The 25,081-nt window shown below is 36.8% G+C and overlaps 1 protein-coding gene and 1 long non-coding RNA gene across 12 annotated transcripts in view; one reads left to right on the top strand and one right to left on the bottom strand.

Moving 5' to 3' along the window:
* Positions 1-25,075, bottom strand: part of LOC118263386 (probable phospholipid-transporting ATPase IA) — an 81,763-nt gene extending 56,688 nt beyond the window's left edge. For 10 of the 11 annotated variants that reach the window (XR_007707293.1, XM_050705424.1, XM_050705416.1 and 7 more), the window contains exons 1-2: positions 24,886-25,075; positions 22,011-22,148 (exon numbers count right to left, since the gene is read on the bottom strand). Coding sequence is in view for 9 of the 11 variants with exons in the window: in XM_050705424.1 (XP_050561381.1) it covers positions 22,011-22,148; positions 24,886-24,934 (187 nt within the window). In the remaining 2 variants the exon portion in view is untranslated. Of the gene's footprint in view, positions 1-8,633; positions 8,795-22,010; positions 22,149-24,885 lie in introns of those variants that run through there. The other variant, XM_050705418.1, reaches the window with a different exon arrangement.
* LOC126912598 (uncharacterized) overlaps positions 1-25,081 on the top strand; it is a 59,534-nt gene that overhangs the window by 21,698 nt on the left and 12,755 nt on the right. The window lies entirely within an intron of this gene.

Genomic DNA, 25,081 nt, shown 5'->3' with positions numbered 1-25,081 from the left:
AATATTCACCACGTAACTTTAGCAACTCCAGGACAATCAGAGTTGCTATTCATAGGTCGACTAGAACACAAAACCCGAAGTATTTATGAGGCCTTTGCTTCCAGAAATGATAGCAGTTACAAATCAAGCCAGTGCTTGGTTATTGGCTGCATTGTGCGGTAACATAGTGGGCTAATATCCGACATGTCCGTAGTTCTGTAGTAGCTGGCGGGCGTTGGAGGCGCGCCAAGCAGTCTGACAGGTGCGCGGGGCTCGTGGCTGCACGGAAGCTAAGGAGCCCTCATTCAAATAGTCCTTGTTGTACTTATTAAGTAGGTCACAGACCTGGATAGGAGATATAATATATATATAGTCAATGTTTGTGTGCTTCTCCTATAAAGGAGGAAGGAAATTATTTTATTGAATGTTAGGAATGCTACGGCATTCCGTAAACGGTAACCAGATTTTAATTAAAGCTTAGTGCTTACTAAGGGTGTTTTGAGCAAATAGACGAAGGCTCCAGGACCATAAAAGCCTTTAAAATACACATGGGTATGGTAGGTAACCGTACAACAGGATCGAGTATGTGCAGTAATTGGTTCACAAACAAGTTTTTTTATGATATAAGCCGGTAAACGTGCACATGGATGGTAAACAATCGCTTGGGGAATCAGAGATTATGAAGAATGGGAAAGGTACAACGCACTTTTCGTTGTGTGAGTGAGGTTACAACTTGTTTCCCGTCAGTTTTCTGTGAGGCCGTGGTACCACTCCGGTCGAGCTGGCCTATTGGTACCGAAATATGACTCTCCCTCACGTTGTCGACCTTGTCGAACAACCGCTTAAATTAATTGAATGAAGTTTCTGTCAAAAATCAATCTTAATCCACAGATTTTAGATTGATATCAGTTATTAAATTCGAATGTAAAAGGTATTGCGATTTGGATTAGAATAGTACTCGCCAACCCCTTGTGAAATTACTTCTAATATGATGTTAGTTATATGGTCTATTTATTGCACGCATTGCATTGGTTCAGCTGAACCATCGCTTCACTAGACACTAACAAGTACCTAATAACACACTTTTTGAAAGCACACGAGACAAACGTTTCCAGGAATACTGTTTCGTTTTTATTGATAGTCTTTATTGGCAGTTTGTTATTTACGTCTCGTTAGCGAGCCATTAAGATACGTAATTCTTGATTACTTCGTCTACTTGATTGACGAACATAAACATTTATTACGTTAACGTTTAAATTAGAAATAACATACAACTAAGACTGTGATGGTTTATGTAAAGCTCATGCTTTTCTCTTCTATTTCCCTCGTGAATCAAACATCAATGTGAAACAATTCACAAAATTCATTCTTTAATTCGTTTAAAACGTGGGAATGCTGTAAATAAATTACATTTTACATTTGGTACGTGTCCGCCGACCACGCCGTCGTCTATACAATATGTATGTGTGCCGCCACAGATACAGTACATTTAATATTTCCATATTTTAAAGGCTGTCCTGTCACAAAGTCCGCGTGATATGTTCATTTCACCGGAATATTCGGTATTCGGGAATGGAGACACGAGTTTAAAGATTAAATTGTGAAATGAATCAACGGAATTGTGCCCAGCGTTGTTGTTGTGACTAGCTAGGTATTGTATAAGTATAGAAAATGGTATAGGTCGGTAAATTAATGTTTTGGACATTTATGCTGATGTGCATTTTATTAATTTTGTATATAGTTATTAATAATTCGGAAATATAATTTGTTACCCATAATAATTGTAGAGTTTAGGTGCCTAATTGAATTACAATTATAGGTATAACAATTTAAATTTAAAAGTGTTTAATTTAGCAACTGACACGGATTTTAATAACTAATACATACATAATATACTATTAGCCTAGCAGATGCTAGTTATATTAAGAGTTACATATGACACAAGTAAACTATAGTGTCTTTCCTAATCTTATAGATTAAATGGCTCTTGAAATAGAAATTAATTTAGTTGTATTTTTTTCTCCAGAGAATAGACCTGTCACCAGCGACTACGACTTGACACGACTAGTAAGTAATATATTAATAGTGCATAAAAGGAAATAATCCATGTTCTTTTCATTTCAAGTATAACGTCATTGATGTTTGTCACTGTTATTACAGGTCTTGTAACTAAGGTAATTGGCTAGTAGTAAGTGTTGTAGGAAAAATGTTATTTCCTACAAACTTACGTGAAATTCTTAGCTTTCGTCGTTTTGGAAAGATGATGGTTGGAGTCGTGACGAAATGTTCAGTAACTGTGTCAAGGTCAGCACAGACGAGCGTCACGCGGATTCTGTGAGGGGGGAGGAGTGTATAAGGGGGGGGGGGGGGGGTAAGAGGGACCTCACATTGGCATAGTGAGGAAAATGCTGCCAACTTCGGAGATCTGACCCCGGTCAAGGTTGTAAAACTATCCAAAGGAAGTAAGAACTCGAATAGTCAAGTGTTTCTATACAATCTATTAATACACATACTCTTTGAATCACTCTCTCCGAGATCAAACAACTTCGAATCACGTGATTAGCTTTCAACGAATACCTACGAACATTTTGAGAGTTACTTAAAATAGGATTAGTTGGGTAAGTGGGCGTTTTTAATTTGGAAAATTCCTCCTTCTATTGTAAGCAGTAAACCATACGGATAATGTTAACTCCCGTCCTTTATTAGAGGCAGACATACTTATATATATGTATCATGTAATGTGTATTTTATATGCTTATATTTCAGCTTACCTCCCAAGGGAAATACAGACGTGATGTTATATAAGAATATATCATGTTGAGTACATAGAACACAGTGTACGACACCCGTGACATTTTTTCTTAATGTAATGTAATCTGATTCTTGTTTGTGATGAATAAACATTTATTTGGCAACTAATGTAAAAACATTGAACTAAATGTTGTGCAAACAAAAACGTGAACGTCACGTCTGATATATTCCAACGGGGCAGGCAGAGAACTGCGTTAACAATGCAATATCCATTTTTCACCAATCCTAAGCGAGAAGGGTCGAGTCTACTGCTATGCACTTGATACCATTCTAGACTTTATATAACAACAACAGAGTTCTTGAAAATGTCTAAAACGCGTGCAATCCCTTTTGCCATTATATTCGAAAAAGATAGCATTTTTATCAACAAACAAAAATATGTTCGTGATTGCTGCTTATGAATATGAGCTCCCAGCGTTTCTTGAAACTAGTCGAGTTCCTCCTTCAAACAGTTACGCAAATTATAAAAACAGAAATATCTACATTGGAGTAGTGTAGATATTTCTGTTCTGAGTACTTCTTTAAAGATATTGAATTCAAAGAGCACATAATGAGAGGTGTGAGGTGTGAGGGAATGTCTTGAACTGCATCTCAATCAAACGTACGTAGATACTCTGAACGCGCGCATCCAATGATTGCTTCCTACCGTGCGGGATCGAAATTACATCACTCCTCATCTATGAATGTAAGACGAGACGAGTCTGTGTATATGTGTGTGTGTGTTTTTATATATGTATGTATGTTCGTAGTTCCTTTGTAAATGGACAGTACAGCTGACATAGAATTGGCTGGCATTAAATTGCAAGTAAGTTTTAATCAGTTTTTGTAATTTAATTTTAATATGTATTTATATATATGTTTTTGCTAACCCTGCTGTTTGCTAACGTATTCCCGACGGAGAGTGGATGTGTAATTTTTGGTAGTAAAATTATATTCACGTTTAATTTTTATGCGGAAATGAGCAAGCGTGGTGATTATTGCTCAAAACTTCTCTGTGGGAGAATAGGCCTTTGGTTAGTCGTGGCCAATTTTAGGCTGTTGATGATGATGATGGTGCCTATGAAGTGGAAATATAATAGATTTCCTGAAACAATGATCTGTGAAGTCACAGATCGTAAACTAAGTAGGTAGGTACTTAGGTAAGTAGTAGTTAAGTAGGTAGTACGCTTCGGCTGATACAATTCTAAGAATTTGTAGAACATGCATACCTATTGGAAAATTGTTGGAAATCGTAATAGTATAACCAGTTTATCCAAGAATTGAAATCAAAGGACTGTCGTCGCTGTTTCTATTTACTAGACAATAAGTTAATATTTTTCTTATAAAAGAGGGACAGAAAGAGCAGCAGATTTTTATAAACTACATAATGTTCTCACATGCAACGTCACGCCTTTTATTCCCGAAGGGGTAGGTAGAGGTGCACATTACGACACGTACCTAATGCTGCTATACAATGTACACTTTTCACCATTTGTGTAATAAGTCCCATGTAATAGGGGGTGAGCCTATTTCCATATACTGGGCACAATTCCAGACTCTGAGCTACTACTGAGAAATTTTCGAAAAATCGAAAAAAAATCCAGTAATCCTTTACCCAACCCGGGAATTAAATCCGAGACCCCTTGTCCGGGAGTGTGCTAATCAACACCATTATCTTTCAAAGAGATAAATCAGAAGTTTCCAATTACATTTTAATTAATGTATTTCCTTCTTTCCTTCGTAAACTACTTCAGCTATACGAGTCATGTTCTCAGTGGGCTCACATTAAATCATTTTGTTTCCGACACTTTTTCAAGATTACAATTTTTATCTTGTGGTTAACTGTCTGCCACGGGATTTACGTTGGCAAACTAGCATTTAATATCTGGTTAAATAACGATCACATGAAATGGAGTTTCATAAAAGAAGTGTAGTGAATTGATTTGATTCTCAAAGTTTATGGAAGCTTGCGGTCCTAACTGTGAAGTTAGCTTTAAACTGTTCAGTGGAATCGGTTTTCAGTATTAACTCTTTTCCAAACTAAGTTTAGTTAAGGTTTAAGTTATTTCACGATTCGTACGTTCGTAGCAAAGGCTTTTTCGCTTTTAACTACCAAAATATACAGTCGTTTTTTCAATCACACTCGTTTTAATATGAATTCTGATTTGTAATATGTTTTTAACTGGTTAAATACGGAGTCTGGAAATGTGCCTGGTGCCCTATAACATAAATAGTGAAAAGTGAGTGTATATTGTACATTGGCATTACGTGCCGTAATGTGCATCACTGCCTACTGTACTCAGAGTTATAATAATAATACTTGCTTAACCTAGTCCTCACTAATTTAAATTAACTAAAAATGACGTACATATTTTTTATGGAATAAGCCGGTAAACAAGCAGACGGATCACCTGATGGTAAGCAATCGCCGCCGCCCATGGACACTTGAAACATCAGAGGCATTACAAGTGCATTGCTGGCCTTTTGGGGTTTAGTGATTTAAGGGTTGTTGGGGAATCGGGGATTAGGAAGATTAAGAAGGGCCTCCGGTAACCTCACTCACACAACAGGCGTTGTTTCACATCGGTGTTCTGTGAGGCCGTGTGCGATTTCTGTGAGAAATTAATGGAGAAACGCTCTACTAGTTTTGATTCACAGTGGGACTCTCCATCATGAGCAGTGGCTGCAGACGCTGTGATGTCGCGCAGCCTACTAGTACCTTATGATCAATAATTCTTTTCGAAACAAAATCGTTACTAAGAAATACCTAGTTTAAGTAATCAGTAATCATTAAATAACTCCGAGTACGGCAGCAAATCATTAATTTTGACTTTAAATACTATTGTTAGGTACTTATAGTAACTTCTGAAGAAGTTTCTATTCTATGTATAACGTAGTGAAGTATACATATATTATGTAGGTGCTTATATGTGCGAGTATAACTAGATGCTCGTTTGTTTAGCTAATTAAAACTTTGTATGAACACTAAGGTACCGGCAGGATCAGTCGGTTGTTGGCCCGTTGTTCCAAGTTCGCTATTGTATTCACGCAGCATAACTTCACGCTTCTTTTCATTGAAGGAGAAAACAGAGGGATCATTTCATTAACATTTGTATTTGTTATAAGGCCGTTTCAAGCCGAGTAAACTTCGTAGTATAGACTTAATATGGAAAGATTTTATTTTATTTTAACCGAATTCGAAAAAGGAAGATGTATATCATCTTCCTATACTAAGCAATCTTTTCCATCCACAAGCACAAATATGCATAATTTACACACAGATACGTGTATGTATATTTATATATTACCTATTCTTTTTACACGACAACATCGTATACCGATTTATTTATTATTTATGTGAGAGATCAAGGTCCTATACCTCCCTACCTATATATGTATATAAAAGAACGGTTTCTCAAAGCTCTTTAAGGATTACGGTTTAGACAAAGGAAACTGGCGTTGGCTTAACGGTAGAATAGAATATACAAACCTACCTACCTACGTACATTATAATAAACCTGTATTTATTTGCATAGTAATCTGTTTATTGTTTTGACGAGCCTTTAATATTGTGGACCCTTGTGATATCCTTACTGGTGTTGCGAGGATGGGCAGGTGTAGTGTACACTATGTATAACTTTAGTTGATTTTGATTGATCGATGGGGCTGATGAGAGGTTTCGTGACTTAATTATATTATTGTTATATATTTTGTGTTTAGTATAAATATAATGGTTTTCCATGTGTAAGCATAGTTGTATTATAAATCTTTTAAATTATATATATATTTTTTAATATTCCTACTGCTTCTTGTGAATTTTGTTAAACATCTTCGTCGTCAATGGTCTGTGACATTCTGCTACTAGACTATCAACCTACTACTTATACATGACTTACGTATATATACCTTTACTATATACACCTACCTATATACCTACATATAGCTGTACTATAAGAAGAGAGTTTGTAATAAGCGATATGACTGGTAGACAGGCTGGTAATCGGTTTTTTAAAAGATTTTGTTTATCAGCCAACTTATTTCTGTTTTATTTCACTTAATTTCCATTAAAACCACATAGTTACATATTTCCCAGTAAATATAATTACTTTATTATGAATTAAAGGTATTCTAAATATGCAGTATTCATTCCAGTTACTGTTATTATTGGAATTTAATTGAAATTTCAATTTGTAGCATAGCGGAAAGATTTCACATTTGAAAACATGAAATAATACTATTTCAAAGAATACTGGACGTGCATAAAGAGCTCAAATTACAAATGAATATAACTGATGTATTCTGTATAAACTGAATTAGTGGATTACACAAAGATTTGTTCCGGGAATCGAACCTGCGACATATTGCATGGCAGCTGTGCAGTGTGCAGTCACTGGACCACAAGTCACTAAAAATAAACGATTGCACGTGTATTATATTATTAATAGTAGTTTTATTAATAGTGGACCCGTTTCTATTCTGTTATTATATACATGCTTTAGTTTGTGAGCTGCAGTTATTTCGAGCGCGCATGTACCTACTGCGAGACTCCACTAATCAGCTGTTTCATCTTAAGAAACAGTTGTGTTATATTCACACATATACGAGTTTTTACGAAATTGAGTTTTATTTCAGAGCCTGTTGATTGGATTTCGATTGCAGTTTATATGGTTGTTACCTAAATAAGCTGTAGGTATATGTATAACCTAACAAAATACATAAGAATGTATTTTTGTTTTGTTATCTTTTTAAGCTTTACAAAACCAATATTTAGCATTCATACATTAAAATTGTAACTGTACATGTTAGTAGGCAGGCTCAGAAGAAAATGGCGGGATGAACTTGACGCTTATGAAAAGGATTAGCTATAGAACGCTCTACGAAGAGACGAGTGGAAGGAAGGTAGGCCTTTGACCATAGCTGAAAATAACAACTAATTAAAACTACTTTGTTGGGAATGTGCAAATGAAATATAGATTACCTTTCATGGGAAATTCACGTGGGTAAAGCCGTAAGAAATAGGTAGTCTTTATAATTATATACTTGTACATAATTCACAGTAATTGTTCACCTGTAAACATGTGTCCACTGTGGTCACTAATTGGTATATAATCACGTGGTTATTCGTTAACCACTACAAGCTGTTATATATTGAGGTAATCATAGTTGATGATTATTATCAATCATTTATTGTGGAGTACATTGTGGCTTTCTCTTGTGCAATCGGTATTTTGGTATTTACTATATTGGTACTGATTATATGTTAATTATTAAATAGAGTTTCAATTTTATAGGTGCATTTTAATATATTGCACACACACATTACATCTAGACCAGAAACAACAATTTGTCGACAATATAAATAATTGTTTTGCGTTGGAATCTCTGCAATACAGAACATCCTAGAGTCGACTAACGTTTTCAAAAAGAATAAAAATTCTGAATATCTTTACAACATTATAACATCAGAATACTAAAGTTAAAACTATACTTTGTATACTTGGCCTTAACTCAAATAACATGTCCACATTCCTAGTAATATCTCAATACAGTCGTATAACGTATAAATCAATGGCAGCAGGTATCGACACACACACACACACACACACGCTCGCTGTGAATGTCACGCGCTGCGCTGCACTTGCACGTTGACCGCAGCTTTCACAAGCTTTGCACGCTACTCACTACGTCATCGGCGGATGGCGGGAAAGCGGGAAAACTTCACCATTGGTAATGGAGCGCAGATATAAACTTATTTTGTTTTAATTACATGTTTAGGAAAGTATTTTAAACAAAGTAGTATTGTGAGAAATATATTTTGCAATATTTTGGCATCGAAAATACGAAAGACACTCGATTACACTTACCGAATTTCAAAACGAGCTAAATATAAATCACAATAGTAAGAAATGTTGTAAAAGCAATACGTGTCACAAGTGTACTGGGATAAACAAAGTTTGTTTGGCTACGTTCGGTCTCTCGGATATGTGTGTGATATGGGCGGGCGGGACGAGCGGCCGGCTCGCGACCTCCGCGGGGACTGCCGCACGCAGCCGCCCAGCAGCGCCCAGCAGCGCCCAGCAGCGCTCACAGCCGCTAATGAACTTCTCAACTCCTGACAACTTACTCCTTCAACCGCAGTCTTGCGTCCTGTTTACTTCACAGCCGTGTGCTTGTCACACAACTCGGAACATTTAAATTTAAAGCTTTTTAATTTTTGTTCTCGAGTGTTCAAGTACGGTAAAGCGTTGACAAAGTAAATTATGAACTTGTTTGCGGTTAGTTGAGCTTCTGAATTGCAATTACGTGTGACAAAAGACTCATTACTGGGGTCGCCGCGTTGTCTGGGACCTGATAGAGCTTGACTCTTGTTCAACATTATAATATTATGGAGGAAAATATGATATATAAGTAGTTGTATGTATGTTTGTATAGACACAATCGTTTGTTTACAATGTACCGCGCTTACAGCTACATGATAAATGGTATTTACTTTGCGAGTTCGTTATAAGTATATTCTAACACGTTTTTAGGTTAATGATGGTATTTTTCACATTGTACGGCATTCTGGAGTAGCTTCGGGATGGAACATTATCATAAACATCATTTGTAGAGTTCCAAACGCTTTTGTGGCTATCTATTTATTTCGGAGTTTATTATTTGGGCCACAAGTGATGTTGTGACTTCGATTAATAGCAAATTATATTGTGCCTATAGAGTAAATTGGAACCTTTCTCCAGATTGACAAAATGAGTAAGTCACATAAAAGACTTTTATGTATTTTGGACTACCCGTGCTGGACACGACACAAGCTAGTCTTTACATTTTAATTACTTTCAAAATCGACCATACATACTCGTATACAAAGTAATTACAGCGCATTCAATTAAAACGGTTCGCAAGCGACGTGTCCGGCGCAGTCCGGCGCAGTCCGGTTGTTTACTCTCAACAAATTAAGCTCAGATACTTGAACACGGAACAGAATAGCCGGACCGGTGCACTATGACCTGAACGACGGCATTCCGATAATCAAATACGAGCCGGACGTCAGATCCAGGCGGCAGTTCATGTCACATGAATAATATGTGCTGACTTTGTAACACTGTTTCTATTTTGGCGCGGAGTGTATGGCTCAATCCATTATCCACTGTGCGGACAAAATGTATGGGAAAATGGATTTTCAGTCGTTGGAAGTCTATATAGATATTCGAGAAAAGCTTCACTGAAAATGAAAAGTGATTGAAGTTTTTTGAACGAATGAGCATATAGAATAGTGTAATGTTTTTACTGTCATTCAGTATGGAGATAATTAATTAAACGGAAACCGAAAATAAAAATTTATATTTTCATACAAATAATTAAACAATATTAGACAAATAACAAGTATTAAATTCTGTGCGAACAGCTCCTTGACCACAGAAGGGTTGTAATGTTATAGGTTGTCTAAAAATGTTATGGACATGCAATATGCCGTATTTGTAAAGAGTGTTAAAATTAGCTCAAAGTACCGTATATAAAAAATATGTGGTTTAAATTAAGTCATATATATAAGTTTACGGACTTCTTACAAACAGAGTACAATGTTTAGCTATTGAAAAGCTGTTTGTGTTAACAAATAATCAATGTTAACTTCTCTCCTCTTTGATTGATTGCATCAGTATCAGATTGCGAAAGTAAAATCAGAGGAAACATAAAATTAGCGCGAACAACGTAGGCAGTAATTAACATGAGACAATGTACTGAAAATAAGCAATAAACATAATAATAGAATCGTGGTTACCGGCCTTTGTGGAACTATGTTTATGAGTTCGCGGCTCATACTGCCCACACACATGTCATGGGAAGCTGACATAATAGTATGATGGTGTCTATTTCTACATAAAGGTATATATATATATATAGATTATACCTACGCTTTTTCTATAGTACCTATAGTATAAGAAGTTTTTAAGTTTACCCAAACTATTGATGTTACCCTACTAGATGGGATTGTACCATATGTGGCACGGCGTTTATCCCCGAAGCTGGGTGCACATAACGACACGTAATGCCATTGTGCAATGCACGCCCACTTTTCCCCATTTTGTGTTATAAGTCCCACGTAACAGTGGGTGAGCCTATTGCCATATACTGGGCACAATTCCAGACCTCGTGCTAATACTGAAAAAAATCGAACCACCGAAAAAAGCCGAGTGAAATTTTGTCCGACCCGGGAATCGAACCCGAGACCCAGCAGTCGCACTAGCGAAGTAGCGACCACTCGTCCAACGAGGCAGTAATAGACGGGACTCGTAACAAAACTGGTGGAAAGTGGTTTGTTATCTACATTGTACTTGTAGTTCTGCCTGGAATGAGAAAAATTGTGAAGTTATGCTAATCAGAAAGTAGGTTTGAGTAATGTAAGTTCGTGGGGAAACTTGGACAAGTGAGATAACAACGAATGTAATTTATTTGACTAAAAACAACTCGGTGCTCGATAAAGAGCTTAGACATTAAGCATGTCTCTCTGGCTGTATAGTGATTACTTAAAAATTATATAATTATTTTTCTTTTTTTGGAAATAGACTTGCATTTTTATGCTAAAATGTTAAATACCACTGAATAAGATAACACATTACGAGATTGAGGGATAGGGTCCCAAAGAAAGACATCCCTAGCAGTCCCCTTTATCTCAAGGACGTGCCAAAACATTTATTCTTCATCATTTCAATAAATAAAGTTTAGGGAACGAGGTGTTTGTTCAGAGGAAATAGAACCTCCTTATATTATGATCCGCTGATGTTGAATATATTTACATTTGTGTATTGATCTTGAATAAAGAGTAAAGAGCTCAACCCTTGGAAAAGTGTTGCTGTTTTACCAATACATACATATATTATAACAATGTTTTTATTGTATAAATTTTTTTGTTTATTACTTGCTAGTTAAAAATCGTCAGAAAGGAATTAAGTTAATTTAGTAGGTAATAATGAGAATAAAGTAAGTAATGATTTAAAGAAGAAAGTCATAATTATAAGAATTAAAAGTATATATGTAATACCATAAACAGCTGGTCAATATATCTAAACATCTAAAATCAATAAAACGTTTTGGTTTAATTCAGTTACGATCATAATAACAAAACCATACAGATTTGTATAAAAACATTAGCAAAAATCATTCCGTACGTACTTAACAAGTAACAAGACACATTTTATCACTAAACACATAGGTAGTGGGTATCTATATACATGGTACATGTAAATAGTACATGAGCATGGTCCCCGGACACCAGTACATTTGCAACGAGCTATAAACCAACATTGGACGCTCATTCGTTTCCCACCAGCTTTACGACACTTTAATTTAACCGACTCTCTCGGAACTGTCAATATTTAAAATTTGAACGCGGAACTAAAACACATTTTGTTTCTGTGAAGTAATCGTTAGATAGAACATTAATGTTGAATTGAATGGAAATTATTTCATTAACATTTTCTATGCAAATGACACATTTGTTGCAGTTTTATAATGGTTCGTAGTTTCCTCATATTTTCCAGGTAAAACAATACTTTACCCGGTCTTATTTCCACTTTGAAGTCCTTGCTAAGTCACACTAATATTATAAATGTGAAAGATTGTTTGTTTGGATGTTTGTCCGTTAAACCACCCCGTTCCTACTCCTGTTTTTGCGAATCAGACAGGGTATAAGAGATGACTTGGGTGATAGGATGCTCTTTATCCCACCAAAAAACAATTAATTAATAAGCTTTGTACGACATATTAAAATAGACCCAACAAATGCAAATAAGTCGTCAATTTCCCCGGAATGTAATCGCTCCGGCTGAGAGAACAACGCGAAGAAATGAAAATGTAACTGAAAGTATCAAGTCAGATAGCAAGTTCATCCGTTAACTGTAACTTGAGTTCAGTTAAACTTTAATGTTTCGACGAAATTCAATTCGTTTGCTCGGACTCACTCATTTCTTATTAACAAAGGTAAAGCTACGTTGAATAGCTTTTTATATTAACTTACATACGTAATCGTGGCGTTCACTGGCTTTAATAACTTATTGCTAGAACGAGGTTTTGGCATTTAAAAGACGTTCATTACGTATAAGAAACTCATGTCGGTTGAATGAATCGGTTTTCGTAGCATTGGTGAATTTATAATTCTCTAACCTTCTAATTACACTGTGTGACAAAAATGACCTCAATGAAAGTTAAATTAATTTGAATGGGATATTTTGTATCTACAATTAGCCTGTTAATAATCTGCATTTTTGAAAAGTTTCAGTCACCCTCAGTTTTCTTGCAACTGCAATACACTTTTTTTAAGTAAATATGGTTGAAAATTGAATTTAATCAAGAAAAACAACTAACATTTGACTTTTATTCAGGATTTTCGGGAATATTTAGCGTCAGGTACATCTCTTTTGAGTGTCCAACAGTAATCAGCCAACATGTTCGGACTTCGCTTGCCTTGGTACCGTTTTTCCATGTTGGATATATCCTGATGGAATCGCTCGCCATTTTCATCACTATCGGCTCCCAAATTTTGAGGAAAAAAATCCAAATGAGAGTGTAAGAAGTGTATCTTGAGCGACATATTGCATCCCATATTCTTGTAAGCTGATATAATTAAAATAACAGTTTTTAACTAATGGTGTCAAATTACGACGTTGACTTTTAATAGTAAGTTGACCGCAAATGTAACAAAATTATCAGGATGGTTTACACACACTCTGGGCATCTTATTACGATGTACAGAAACGACAATCACAAAAAAAAACGTTTAATTTTCAAAAATTCAATATTAATTTATCGGGAACATACGTCGGTAAGCAAAATTCGCGTAATCAATTTAGTTTATATTTGATGGAAACTAAGTGTGATCGAACAAAACTAAGTATGAGGTTTATATGCGGGTAGGTAGTAGTGTTTAAAAAACCGACTCAATTTTGTTTAACAAAAATACTGTTTACCAGTGTTATCTCCAAAGGCAAAAATCATTTATTAAAGAAGGTTTTTTTCCTTTTTTCACGTGGGGATAATCGTCCAATGGCTTCTCACGCCTTGAACGAGGCGAGAGGCAGTATCAGATTCTTACTGACTAAAAACCACCCTGTTCCTGCTCCTGCTTTTCGAGCCGGAGTCCCGGTAACATGCTAGGCAGTCCGCAGCTACGGGATTAAAGATTTCTGCCCGGTCTTTGTCAAATGCTTTGGTCAGTTTAAGGTTCATTACCCACGGGAAGAGCCGAGTGGGCACAAATGTGTTGTTACAGCCTTACAGCAATAGAAGGAATAAATCATACAACTCAATACAAAATACTTGTCAAATACCAACCCAAAAATCGGTATAATGCGTTCCCCTTTGGCGCACAATTGGCGAAACTCTGCGGAAATCGGAAGCCAATATATAGTGGTAGGTACGCATCGATTTGTTCACCGCAGTGGGTCGGCAGTGTGTCCTCGACTTTAAACAATCGATTCTATCAGCCGTACGTATTAATGAAATGATACTGAAATAAATGGCCTTCAGTCACTCGCGATTGATAAACTTCTACTGATCACGATTAGCTTTCTCGATTACTTTTTTAATTATACGGCTGAGAGCTTTGATTCATTGGAATGTGATGTGGTGTTTGATGTGGTGCGGGTGTTATTAATTTCTAATTGTTTACCTTGTCTACTCATTGTCATTGAGGGAGACGTGTCTTCAACAGTAGACGTCTTATGGCTGATATGATGATGATGATGATGAACTTTGTCTAGTTATGGTGAGAAGTGGATTGGTTTTATAAGTTTTGTTGCTATTTCTTGGAAATAGTTTAGGTATGTAGGTTTCTGTAAATAAAGTGTTGTAATATGATGTTTTTTTATGGAATAGGTGGCAAACGAGTCACCTGATGGTAAGCGATCAGTGCCACCCATGGACACCACCAGAATAGTCACATGTTTGGTATAATAAAGCAAAGAAAGAGATGGTCTATTTGTTTACCACATAAATGTATTTTTGTCTCTAACAGGTATATAAAGATATAAGAAACTCTTAGAGTAAAGGAAGAGCTAATGTGTACAATACAAAATGAGTATACCTACTTATATGTATATGTTTATTCAGTAAAAAAGCTATACTTTGTAACTGAGCTTGTTATAAAATTATTAAAACCCTTTGTAAGTGAGTTAAGTAGTGGGACGGTGGGGCGGCAGGGTCAGTGATGATGACGCGCCCGTAGGCTGGGCGGGCGGAAGTGGGCGCGGGTAACGGTGGCCGGGACTTCCGGCTGCCACCGATGTAACACTAACCGCGCTGGTTATGGCAGACGGCAGTGTAGCTGTAGCTTACTGTTTATGTTACACTAGCAAACCCCACGAACTTGGTATCGACTTGAAAATTAAAAAAAAATGTATATCTATTACACCTTGTACAAATGGCATTTCCTATCTAAGTGATAGGATACTTTTTTTTTAATCAGCTTATACCCTGTCAGTATACCAAAATCCAATCAGCAGTTTCAGCGTAAATCCAAACAAACAAACTTTTACATTTATAATATTAGTGTGATGTTAGTTAGGTACACTAATTTATAACTCAACAACGGCTAAATAGATTTCGCTAAAAATTGGTGGGGAGGTAGCTTAGAACATGGAGATGGATAAACGATACTTTTTAACCAAAGATATTTGGAAAATCCGACGAGAGCGGAGAAAAACAGGATTGCGCGTACAAAGTCGCGCGCGCGCGTTAATATTATAAAATGGGAAAGTTAGTGAGTTTATGTGTTTGTATGTTTGTTTAATACTCAATCACATCTAAACGGCTAAAGATTAAGGATAAAATTTGAAACAGGGGTAGATTATGGTCTGGAATAAGCTATAAGTTACTTTTTATCCCACGGTTATGCGGGCGAAGCCGCAGGCAGAAGCTAGTATAAAATAAAATAACAACCTCAAGTCCCATCCCACTTATGTACCTGCACATGACAAACCCTTTTAATCCCCAAAGCGAAACAGTACAAAGAAACTGACAGACAGACAGACTGACAGACACATATCAGTGCAACCTCTTATGATATCTAAGTGTTAGTGAGTAGGTGGAGTCCCTCGGGAAGAAATGTACCAAGTACTGATTCTAATGACAGCTGGGATAAGCTAATAATAGTATAATTGTGAGTTATTTTAGTATTGTCTTAATTACTGTTTAATTGTGATTAACGTCTACCGACGGCTTCGCTGGGAATTCAGGAATAGACTCTGCAAATGTGATTTGTCTGTTAAATGTCGGAACTTCTGAATACTTACGGTAATATAGCTAGTATTTGGTTAAAATAACATGTACAATTTAAATTCACGATATAAAAGTGTGTGAGAGAGCCATGTTTCTTCAAGAAAGGGGCCGGCTCGATCGGAGTGATTCCATGGCCTCACAGAAAACCGACGTGAATCAACGCTTGTGTTGTGTGAATGAGGTTACCGGAAGCCCAATTACCACCAATTCCCAATCTTCCCAATCCCTAACAACCCTTAAATTCCTAACCCCCAAAAGGGCAGGAACGCACTTGTAACGCCTCTGGTGTTTCTGGTGTCCATGGGCGGCGGTGATTGCTTACCATCATGTGATCCGTCTGCTCATTTGCCGGCTTATACCATAAAAAAAATATGTCTTAGTGCTTGAAGGTAAATGCTTGTTCACTGATACCTTGTTTAACAACAAATTACATAGAGACAGAAATGTTTACAGCAAATTGTCGCTTGAAAGCTTATCCATATCCATTAAGTTATTCATTGGTAGTGCTGCCGGTACTGTGGAGGCGGCGCCGCGTGCCAACACTATTAGGAAGCTCAAACTAGTTAATTGCTCGATCTCCAACTTACATGAATACTTTAGCAGTACTCAATTTCTGGCAAGTTTGCCGTGTTCGACTGTGTCATTGGTTTGGAGGTTCTAAGGAGAATATTGAGTTTTAGTTTTAGTATTTAATTTGTCGTCAGTGAAACTTTCCGACTTTTAGCAAGGATCTCTGGTAAGATTTTTCGGTTGGGAAAATAGTTATTCGGTTTTTTCGGTTATTCTTTTATGGCTCAGTTATATCATAGAATATAAAATTGTGCTTAGTGTATGACAATAGGCTAAAAATCAAAGGGTTTTGAGATTAAAAGAAATGCCTATTGAGTCAAATAAAAAGATAAGACCTGTTCTCTCTTTAAAATATAAACTGTAATACAAAACACAAAAAAGTGTCTTCATAAATAACCACGACACAGATTATAGTAATGCCATGGTTCAGAATTAGCGGTGACTACCCTGAGGGCTGTGACACTCACACACGCGAGCTCGTGCGGCGTGGTGTGGTGTGGTGTGGCGCGGTGTGGCGCTGTGTGGCGTGGTGTGGCCAGCCGCTCCCTTCTGTCAGATTTGACCTTTCACTATCTACTATACAACTACACGGAACCGTTTGTTTGTCCAATAAAATTGATTGTATACTGAAGCCTGGGGAAGGGTAGGCCATCTGTTCATTACTACTATGGAGCCACATTGTACGATTAACCTGATTACAGTATATTCGCAATCTGATTTGTTGTGGCAGAAATAAATAGGTTCGATGTGAAAACTGAAGTCGTTTTCTTTCTAAATAATATGAGGAGGCAAATAGAGAAACCGTTAAATGTTAAACGTTCTTAGATAAAAAATATTTTCACGTGTTTGTGATCTTATTTACTCAACTCTTTCCTTTTAATTAAGTCGCAAATTATCGGCGGGTGCTGGCTCCCAATGCATTTAAACCGTACGAGTATCAGTATCATGTAACCGTAGGTACATGTAAAGGGCGTGCACAGAGTACATAGCTCTCATACAACATCACATGGATCGACAGACGACCATTCGCTTCCACAGCTTTTACCGAATTCACCTAGATAGCTGCAATTTCCTGGCACCCACATAGAATAAGCTACCCACTAGTGGACTGCCGGTCTACGAGTGGATAGGTACTATTTCCTGATTTTCCAGTGAATTTTAACTTTTTTTTTATTTCATGTTTTAGGATTTTAGACTTAACAATAGCGAACACAACAAATGCCCATCATATTCTGTGTATTAGTAATTTGAAAGTCAAAACGAGATTGATTAAAGAACCTAAAGATTGATTAACAGTTTCCACTGCTGACCTGTCTGCCAAAAGTACGTAAAGTCGTAGTAAAAAATGTGTATGTGGTCTGGTAGCGGCCACTTCATGAATATTACGAATGATCCTCGTTCGTGGCACATCATCGCGTGCCGACGCGCGACGGTTGCGTCACTTCAACCAAAAAGCGTAATTTTTATCATTTTCACCTTTGAATAAGTACTGAGTTTTATGTTTAGAGTATTAATATACATCATCACGCCTTTATTTCCAGAATACCTAGAAAAAGGAATAATTAAATGTCGCGTGTTTTTATCACATAATTTTTTTACAACATGCCATATCAAACACTTTGCTGGAGTAGTGGTATAAAAATCAGGACTATGTAATGTCACTATAATTATAATGTCACTGTTTGTACTATATGGAAGGATTTTCATCTAAGTAACTCAGTCATCGTACAGATTTGTAGTAAATCAAGAAAGGACTGACGCTATTGTCGCCTTAGGAACACTAAACGTAGCGCCAAATCGACAATGTGAAAGCTATGAAAGGATATCTAAGTATGGTTACTTAAAACTTTATTTGAAAGTATTAATGCGGGAGATTCATGCTTCGGCTTAGGTCGGCTCAATCTGAGTGATACCGCGGCCTGACAAAAAATCTTTGGGGTCTCATTATCTCATAAAAACACATAGAATAACTTTGTCAAAGCTATTTTGCCTTTTACAGCCCAAGAAGTAAACACCTTGTCCACCAAGTATACATGCACCTATTAAATCTAAGTGTCTACCCCGGGGTTCCGTACATAAAAAGCGGACGGTGTGGCTACACAACTGTGTCAATAGAAATGTTATTGTGTAGTAAAATGGTAACTTCCTATTTTTCAAAATGTCAGTGAATATCAAGGGCGAGCAGGCGAGCCGTGGGCCCGACATTTTTATTATTATGCTACGAAAGGCCACTTGGCGAGCACTTTGTCAGTGTAACTGATTGTGTTTCTTTATTTTGACAGCTTTCTTTTTTACCTTTCTTTTGGACACGTGACGTCACTCGGCTGTAGCTGTTCATACATATTATTAAATGTTTGATGTGTTTACATTATATGACTTTCCATTGTTAGTTTAGTAACATTGTGTATTCAACCAAGACTATAGCTAAAGTATTAAGTCCGGTTACTATAATTATACTTTGACCGATTTTATACTCAGTATCATATATGTAACTTCAGAGACCAAAAGACAGCAACTATAATCCGTATCTGTATTCTGGAGCTGCGGACTACCTAGCGTAATACCGGAGCTGCGGCTCGAAACGCAAGAGTACAAACGCAAGAGCGGATTTTAGTCAGTAAGAATCTGACACTACCTCTAACGGCACCCAAGGCGGGAGAAATAACCGAATGATTTTCTCCCCACAAAAAAAAATTGAGTCATTATAGGTAGCCAAGTTATAAAGACTACATAATTAATAATGTACACAATTTGTCTACATTTAGTTCTATTTTATATAATATTTTCATAAAACAAACAATAATGACTTATTTTCTAGATAAAGAGACAATGGGTGTATTATCTACATTAGGTAATTTTGTTTCATTATAACTATTTTCATTTGGGCTAGGTTCCGGGCGTGGCGCGTAGCAAACTCACCACGCTATCCTATAATTATAATGTAGGTAGTCCACCTACTGGCACACGCATGCGACACTAGACCAGAATATATTTAACGAGTGTAATATGTTATCCAAATTATTTTAAATTACCTTAATTACAAAAACATGAAAAATGTTCCCAAGACGACATCGTTATATAGCTTACATTGTCAAAAATTGATCATATCTCATATAGAGCCATTATAGCTCATTGATATAAGGTAATCTAATCTCATGTAGAAGATTCTGACCCTATAAGCCCAGCCCTAAATCTAAGCCCGAAAATATTAGATTGCAGCGAAATAAGGCAGGCGTAGTTCGTAGCTTGGAGCGCGTAGCTTGTAGCTCGTAGCGGTTCATTCGTAGCGCGGAAGATGAAGTTCGTATTAGAGTTTTCCCGCTGTTAATATTTTACTGCGTGTAAATCTTGAACTTAATTGGCGACTCAATCTCATTTAAAGATTTCAACAGTTCTTTTCTGGTTCCTCAAAATACAGTTATAGTTTCAACAGACAAAATAGTTTAACAACTTATATACTTCGAAAAAAAATTCTAAAATAGATGCTATGTTCTGGATATTCTGGGACTGACACAAAAACCATTATATCAAGAGTAAATGAATTTGTCAGGCGTACAGGCGTACAGGTGAACTGGTGTCGGCAGTGATTGTGTTATCACAATCGAGTTATTTCATTTCCCCGGGGCTAGACAACGGGCGCAAAAAGGTGATGGGATTAATAACTCATATGGGTACTAACAAAAAACGACATCAACTAAATATGTATAACATCACGTCTTTTGATCTCCAAATGGATTTGGCAGGCAGTAAAATGCAGATAATTAAACTATCACTTTCCAATTACATTAGAACTTAAGACGGGATATTTACCATGTTTATTTATGTCTTTGAGTTTTCGATATGTGGGCACTGTTGCAAGCGTCATGATCACGCTGTTACGATGAGCTGCTGATGCTGAACTGATGAGCTAATTTTTTATACATGCTCTCTCACTCTCCCTCTTTCACACCTCTATTACTGTGACATTTTTATATCTAAAAATCCTCCAATTCTTTGCCCGACCAAAAAAATGTAACTTAAACTAAACTATTGGGATATATTGAAAAAGTAACCAAGCAAAGTTGTCTGTAGGACTATTTAAATAACAAAGGTTCCACTATTGCAGCTACAACGATTACTTTTGTTTTAAAATTCACCGACACAGTCAAAGCTACGCGATTTTTGCGTCCGAATATATTGATCACAAAATTGTGACGCCACAACCAACTTTTGATTGGAATGGAAATCTCTAGGTACTACGTGAATATTTTTTGTGATTCCCATTCCAAATATCTATCCGTCATCTATTCTAGAATTTCTAGACCAAAAATAAAAACTTGGTGGTTACGGAGGCATTGTTCAAAGTTTTACCTACTTTCACAATTTATTATACATAGATTCTAGATGGGTTTTATTTCTATGAAAACGATATTTTTAGAATTAGGAAAGTTGTGTAATTGTATCTCGCCCCAATTATACATTTTTGTCTTGTTGGGAATAATCAATTATTAACAGTTAAGGCAGAAGATACAAATAAGATTAGGTACATTTTTATTAGATGTAGTCTTACGCTACATATTACAGAAGTGTATGAAAACATGTTACAAATAATGTAATAAGTAGGTAGGTATATCTAATTTAAAACTGCAGCGTTTCATAGATTGTTAGAATAATTTTGATGTTATGTCGTATTGGTAATGCTAAAAGGTTTCTGTTTGCTTTCAGTCAACAGCGCGCAGCGCTGGGTGACAGCCATAACCAGAATGCTTTTTTAATTATATAATGTAGTAAATAGGTACAAAGGTATTAGTAGTGTAGAGAGGACTATCACTTATTTTTACCGTTTCGAAAACATACCTTCCTGAGATATTCAAAATGCTAAAAATACTAGAAGATAAGTTACTTGGTTTGGGATATTTTGTTAATTAAATCAATAAAAGTACTTCTTAAATCCTGCCACAAGGGAAGGGCATAATAAACGAGTTACATCATAAACCCACTGACGCACGTAACAGTTGACGGAACTTGATGAACGGCGGCGGAGCAAGGAGCGGCCTGTGATTAATAGAGCCGCGGTGACCGCTGCTTTGATACGTGCTCCACAGCACGCGTCTGTTTTAAATATTGCCACGAAAAAACCAAAATGGAAATGAAAAAACGCAAATTAGATTTTCTGCGTACGCTGAATGCTTCCGAGTTCCGCTAAACTGTTGAATTTTTGCAAATCGTGTGTAATGCAATCTCTTACTAACACATACATAACTTCACGCCTGTCTACCATAGAGGTAGGCAGAGACTATGGAACGCCAATTGCTACGATTTTTACATACCTATCTCCCTCGTTTCCTCCAACAGTAACCAGTCTTTTCATGCATGCTCGTCGGTTAAAGGATATTACTGACTATAAATAAGTTTGTACTCACATAATGTTCTCCACGGCTGTGCATTGTTCTGTGCGTAGCGATACAATCGTCTGCCCCCACGGTACAAGTACCGTGCGACAGTGCACCCCGTGTCCAGCACTGCCCTCTGCCCGTCCCGCAACCACGAGCGCCACGGAGCTGGAATATTCATAACTAAACATAGTTTCAATAATGATCACTTTACCATCTACTTTTGAAACCCCCGAAAGGCCTGCAACGCACTTGTAACGTCACTGGTATTTCGAGTGTCCATGGGCGACGGCGATTGCTTACCGTACCATCAGGTGATCCGCCTGCTTGTTTACCAAATTATGCCGTAAAAAATATTGTATCCATCATCTTCTTCATGACTTCATCAACACATTCATTCATTATCGTCATTCTATTGATCATCATTTTCGATAGAGGTAATCATTTGAAGCCAAGTCCCTAACCTTTTAACTGCCAGTAGAAAATAATTTTCTTTAACAATTATTGTTAAGAGCAGATCCTCCGCTAAGGTCTCTTTAATTTCGGTGGTATAGATTACTTATACCTTTACCTTTTTTTTGATGACTGGGCGGGGGAACCTTCAAAATCGCGCCTAGCTTTAGGTCTCTTTAATTTCGGCGATATACATAGATTATATTTATTACCTTTACCTTTTTTTTTTTTTTGATGACGGGGGATCCTTCAAAATGGCGCCTAGCTTTAGGTCTCTTTAATTTCGTTGGTATAGATTATACCTTTACCTATTTTTTTTTTGATGACGGGGAAACCATCAAAATGGCGCCTAGCTTTAGGTTTCTTTAATTTCTGTGGTATAGATTATAAGTACCTTAACCTTTTTTTTTAATGACGGGGGAACCTTCAATATGGCGCCTAGCTATAGGTCTCTTTAATTTCGGTGCTATAGATTATACCTTTACCTATTTTTTTGACGACAAGGGAACCCTTCAACATGGCGCCTAGCTTTAGGTCTCTTTAATTTCGGTGGTAAGTATAGATTATACCTTTACCTTTTTTTTTTGATGATTGGGGAAACCTTCGAAATGGCGCCTAGCTTTAGGTCTCTTTAATTTCGGTGGTATAGATTAGGTATGCCTTTACCTATATTTTTTTTTCGATGACGGGGGAGCCTTCGAAATGGCGCCTAGCTTTAGGTCTCTTTAATTTCGGTGGTACAAATTACACCTTTACTTTTTTTATGACGGGGGACCTTCAAAATGGCGCCTAGCTTTAGGTCTCTTTAATTTCGGCGGTATACATAGATTACACCATTACTTTTTTTTTTTTGATGACGAGGTACCCTTCAAAATGACGCCTAGCTTTAGGTCTCTTTAATTTCGGCGGTATAGATTTTTTTTTTTTTGGAGACGTGGGAACCTTCAATATGGCGCCTACATTTAGGTCTCTTTAATTTCGGCGGTATAGATTACACCTTTACCTACGTCAGTAGCGGACGTATTCCACGGTTCCATCCGATGCACATACATATTGAATCGAATGAGTGAAGGTCGCCTATAGAATATTCGGTGCCTAATGACCTAATGACGTCTGCATACGTCAACCACAGCGTAATTTACAAATCCAATTTGAATTGCAAATACGACAGAGGTATCCACAATCTACATAGCTAGGTAATATTAGCATGATGGGATTCGTAGATAGACAAACATTCAGTCATTGAGCGGTAAGGTTTGCACCAATCAGTACCTACCTTCTGTGTGCCTACTGACAATGCGGATTACGATACAGTAAATCAATAATGATGATATGATAGCTGATAACGACTTCGGGTTTCTTTACTTCCCTTCTTATCAAACGATTTTCTAGTCTGGGTAGATTGTTCAACACAATTCTTATACTCAAAACCGTAAGGTTTAAATTTGACAGAATTTTTTGACTTCTCAATGTGGTCCCACAAAGGTAAATAAGAACTTGAACTGTGTAGTTTTTTATCACGCATTGGATGTAAGGTGAAGGACTGGCTGACACTGTTAACTATTCTAATATTCTTTCTCGAATCATTTGGTAAATAACATGAGATATAGTCACCAGCATCGTTATCAGCAGGTTACCTATCATCTAAAATATTTTTGAGTAATAAAACGACTAGACAAGTCTCTCTGGACCTCTGGAACTCGGTCCCCCGAGACACTCGTAGTACCCTTTCAATCTTTATATCACTTAATAGGCCTGATAGCTAGGAGCGGAAACGCATCCTTATATTGTTTCTCGCGTCTATAGCCACACATATCAGAATATCCGACATTCTGTATTATATTAATTAATGTTTTTACATACCTACACCTACATACTTAGGTAATATTATTGAAAGGACCATAAATAGAGTACAATAGGGGCTGTTAAGTATTCCATTCACGGGTTTATTCAAAACAATGGCGATATAACTCGAGTATTACATTTTCCATAAGCACCGATTATACTACCGATATGTACACAAAATCGTTTCAATTCGCTCAAGTACCTACCTACTTATCGGATAAGGAATTCGAAATTATTTTTAGCATGTCATTATACTTACATTTCGATTAGGCAAAGGGGACATTGCAAAAATATTGTTTCTTATTCATTCCAGTTATTATTGTCACAAACAGATGCAGCTATCACACATCCTGCGATAATTCAGCGTCTACCCACCTACCTATATATCTACTAGACTAAACGAATGACTCAGTCTGACAATGATCATGCATTATTTAAACCTTGAATTCATCTTTTACTACTAAGTCTAGCTACAGAGCAATGTAATATAACTAGAACAGTAGTATAACAAGGTTTATACTGTTTATATCCAACATACATGAATATATTGGCAGGAAACGGAAAGATATCAGTAAAAAAATACTTAAAAGTAGTGTGAATGACCTACCTTCATCAATTCCTTCGTAATCCCTGCGTCTGCGGCTAACACTAGCCATGTCTACTACACTAGGTCACTGGTATCCACAGACAGCAGTACATTACACCACAATAACACAAGTTGGTAAACAAATGACTGTCTTATCAGTCAGTCAGTGCGGCCCGCTGCGGCTGACGCCGTCATGTCATCATTATCTCACTGCGTT

Source organism: Spodoptera frugiperda, chromosome 27, assembly GCF_023101765.2.
Source record: "Spodoptera frugiperda isolate SF20-4 chromosome 27, AGI-APGP_CSIRO_Sfru_2.0, whole genome shotgun sequence".
In the NCBI taxonomy this organism is placed as follows: Eukaryota; Metazoa; Arthropoda; class Insecta; order Lepidoptera; family Noctuidae; genus Spodoptera; species Spodoptera frugiperda.
Note: the sequence above shows the minus strand (reverse complement) of the source record. Positions and strands in the feature narration are given on the sequence as shown.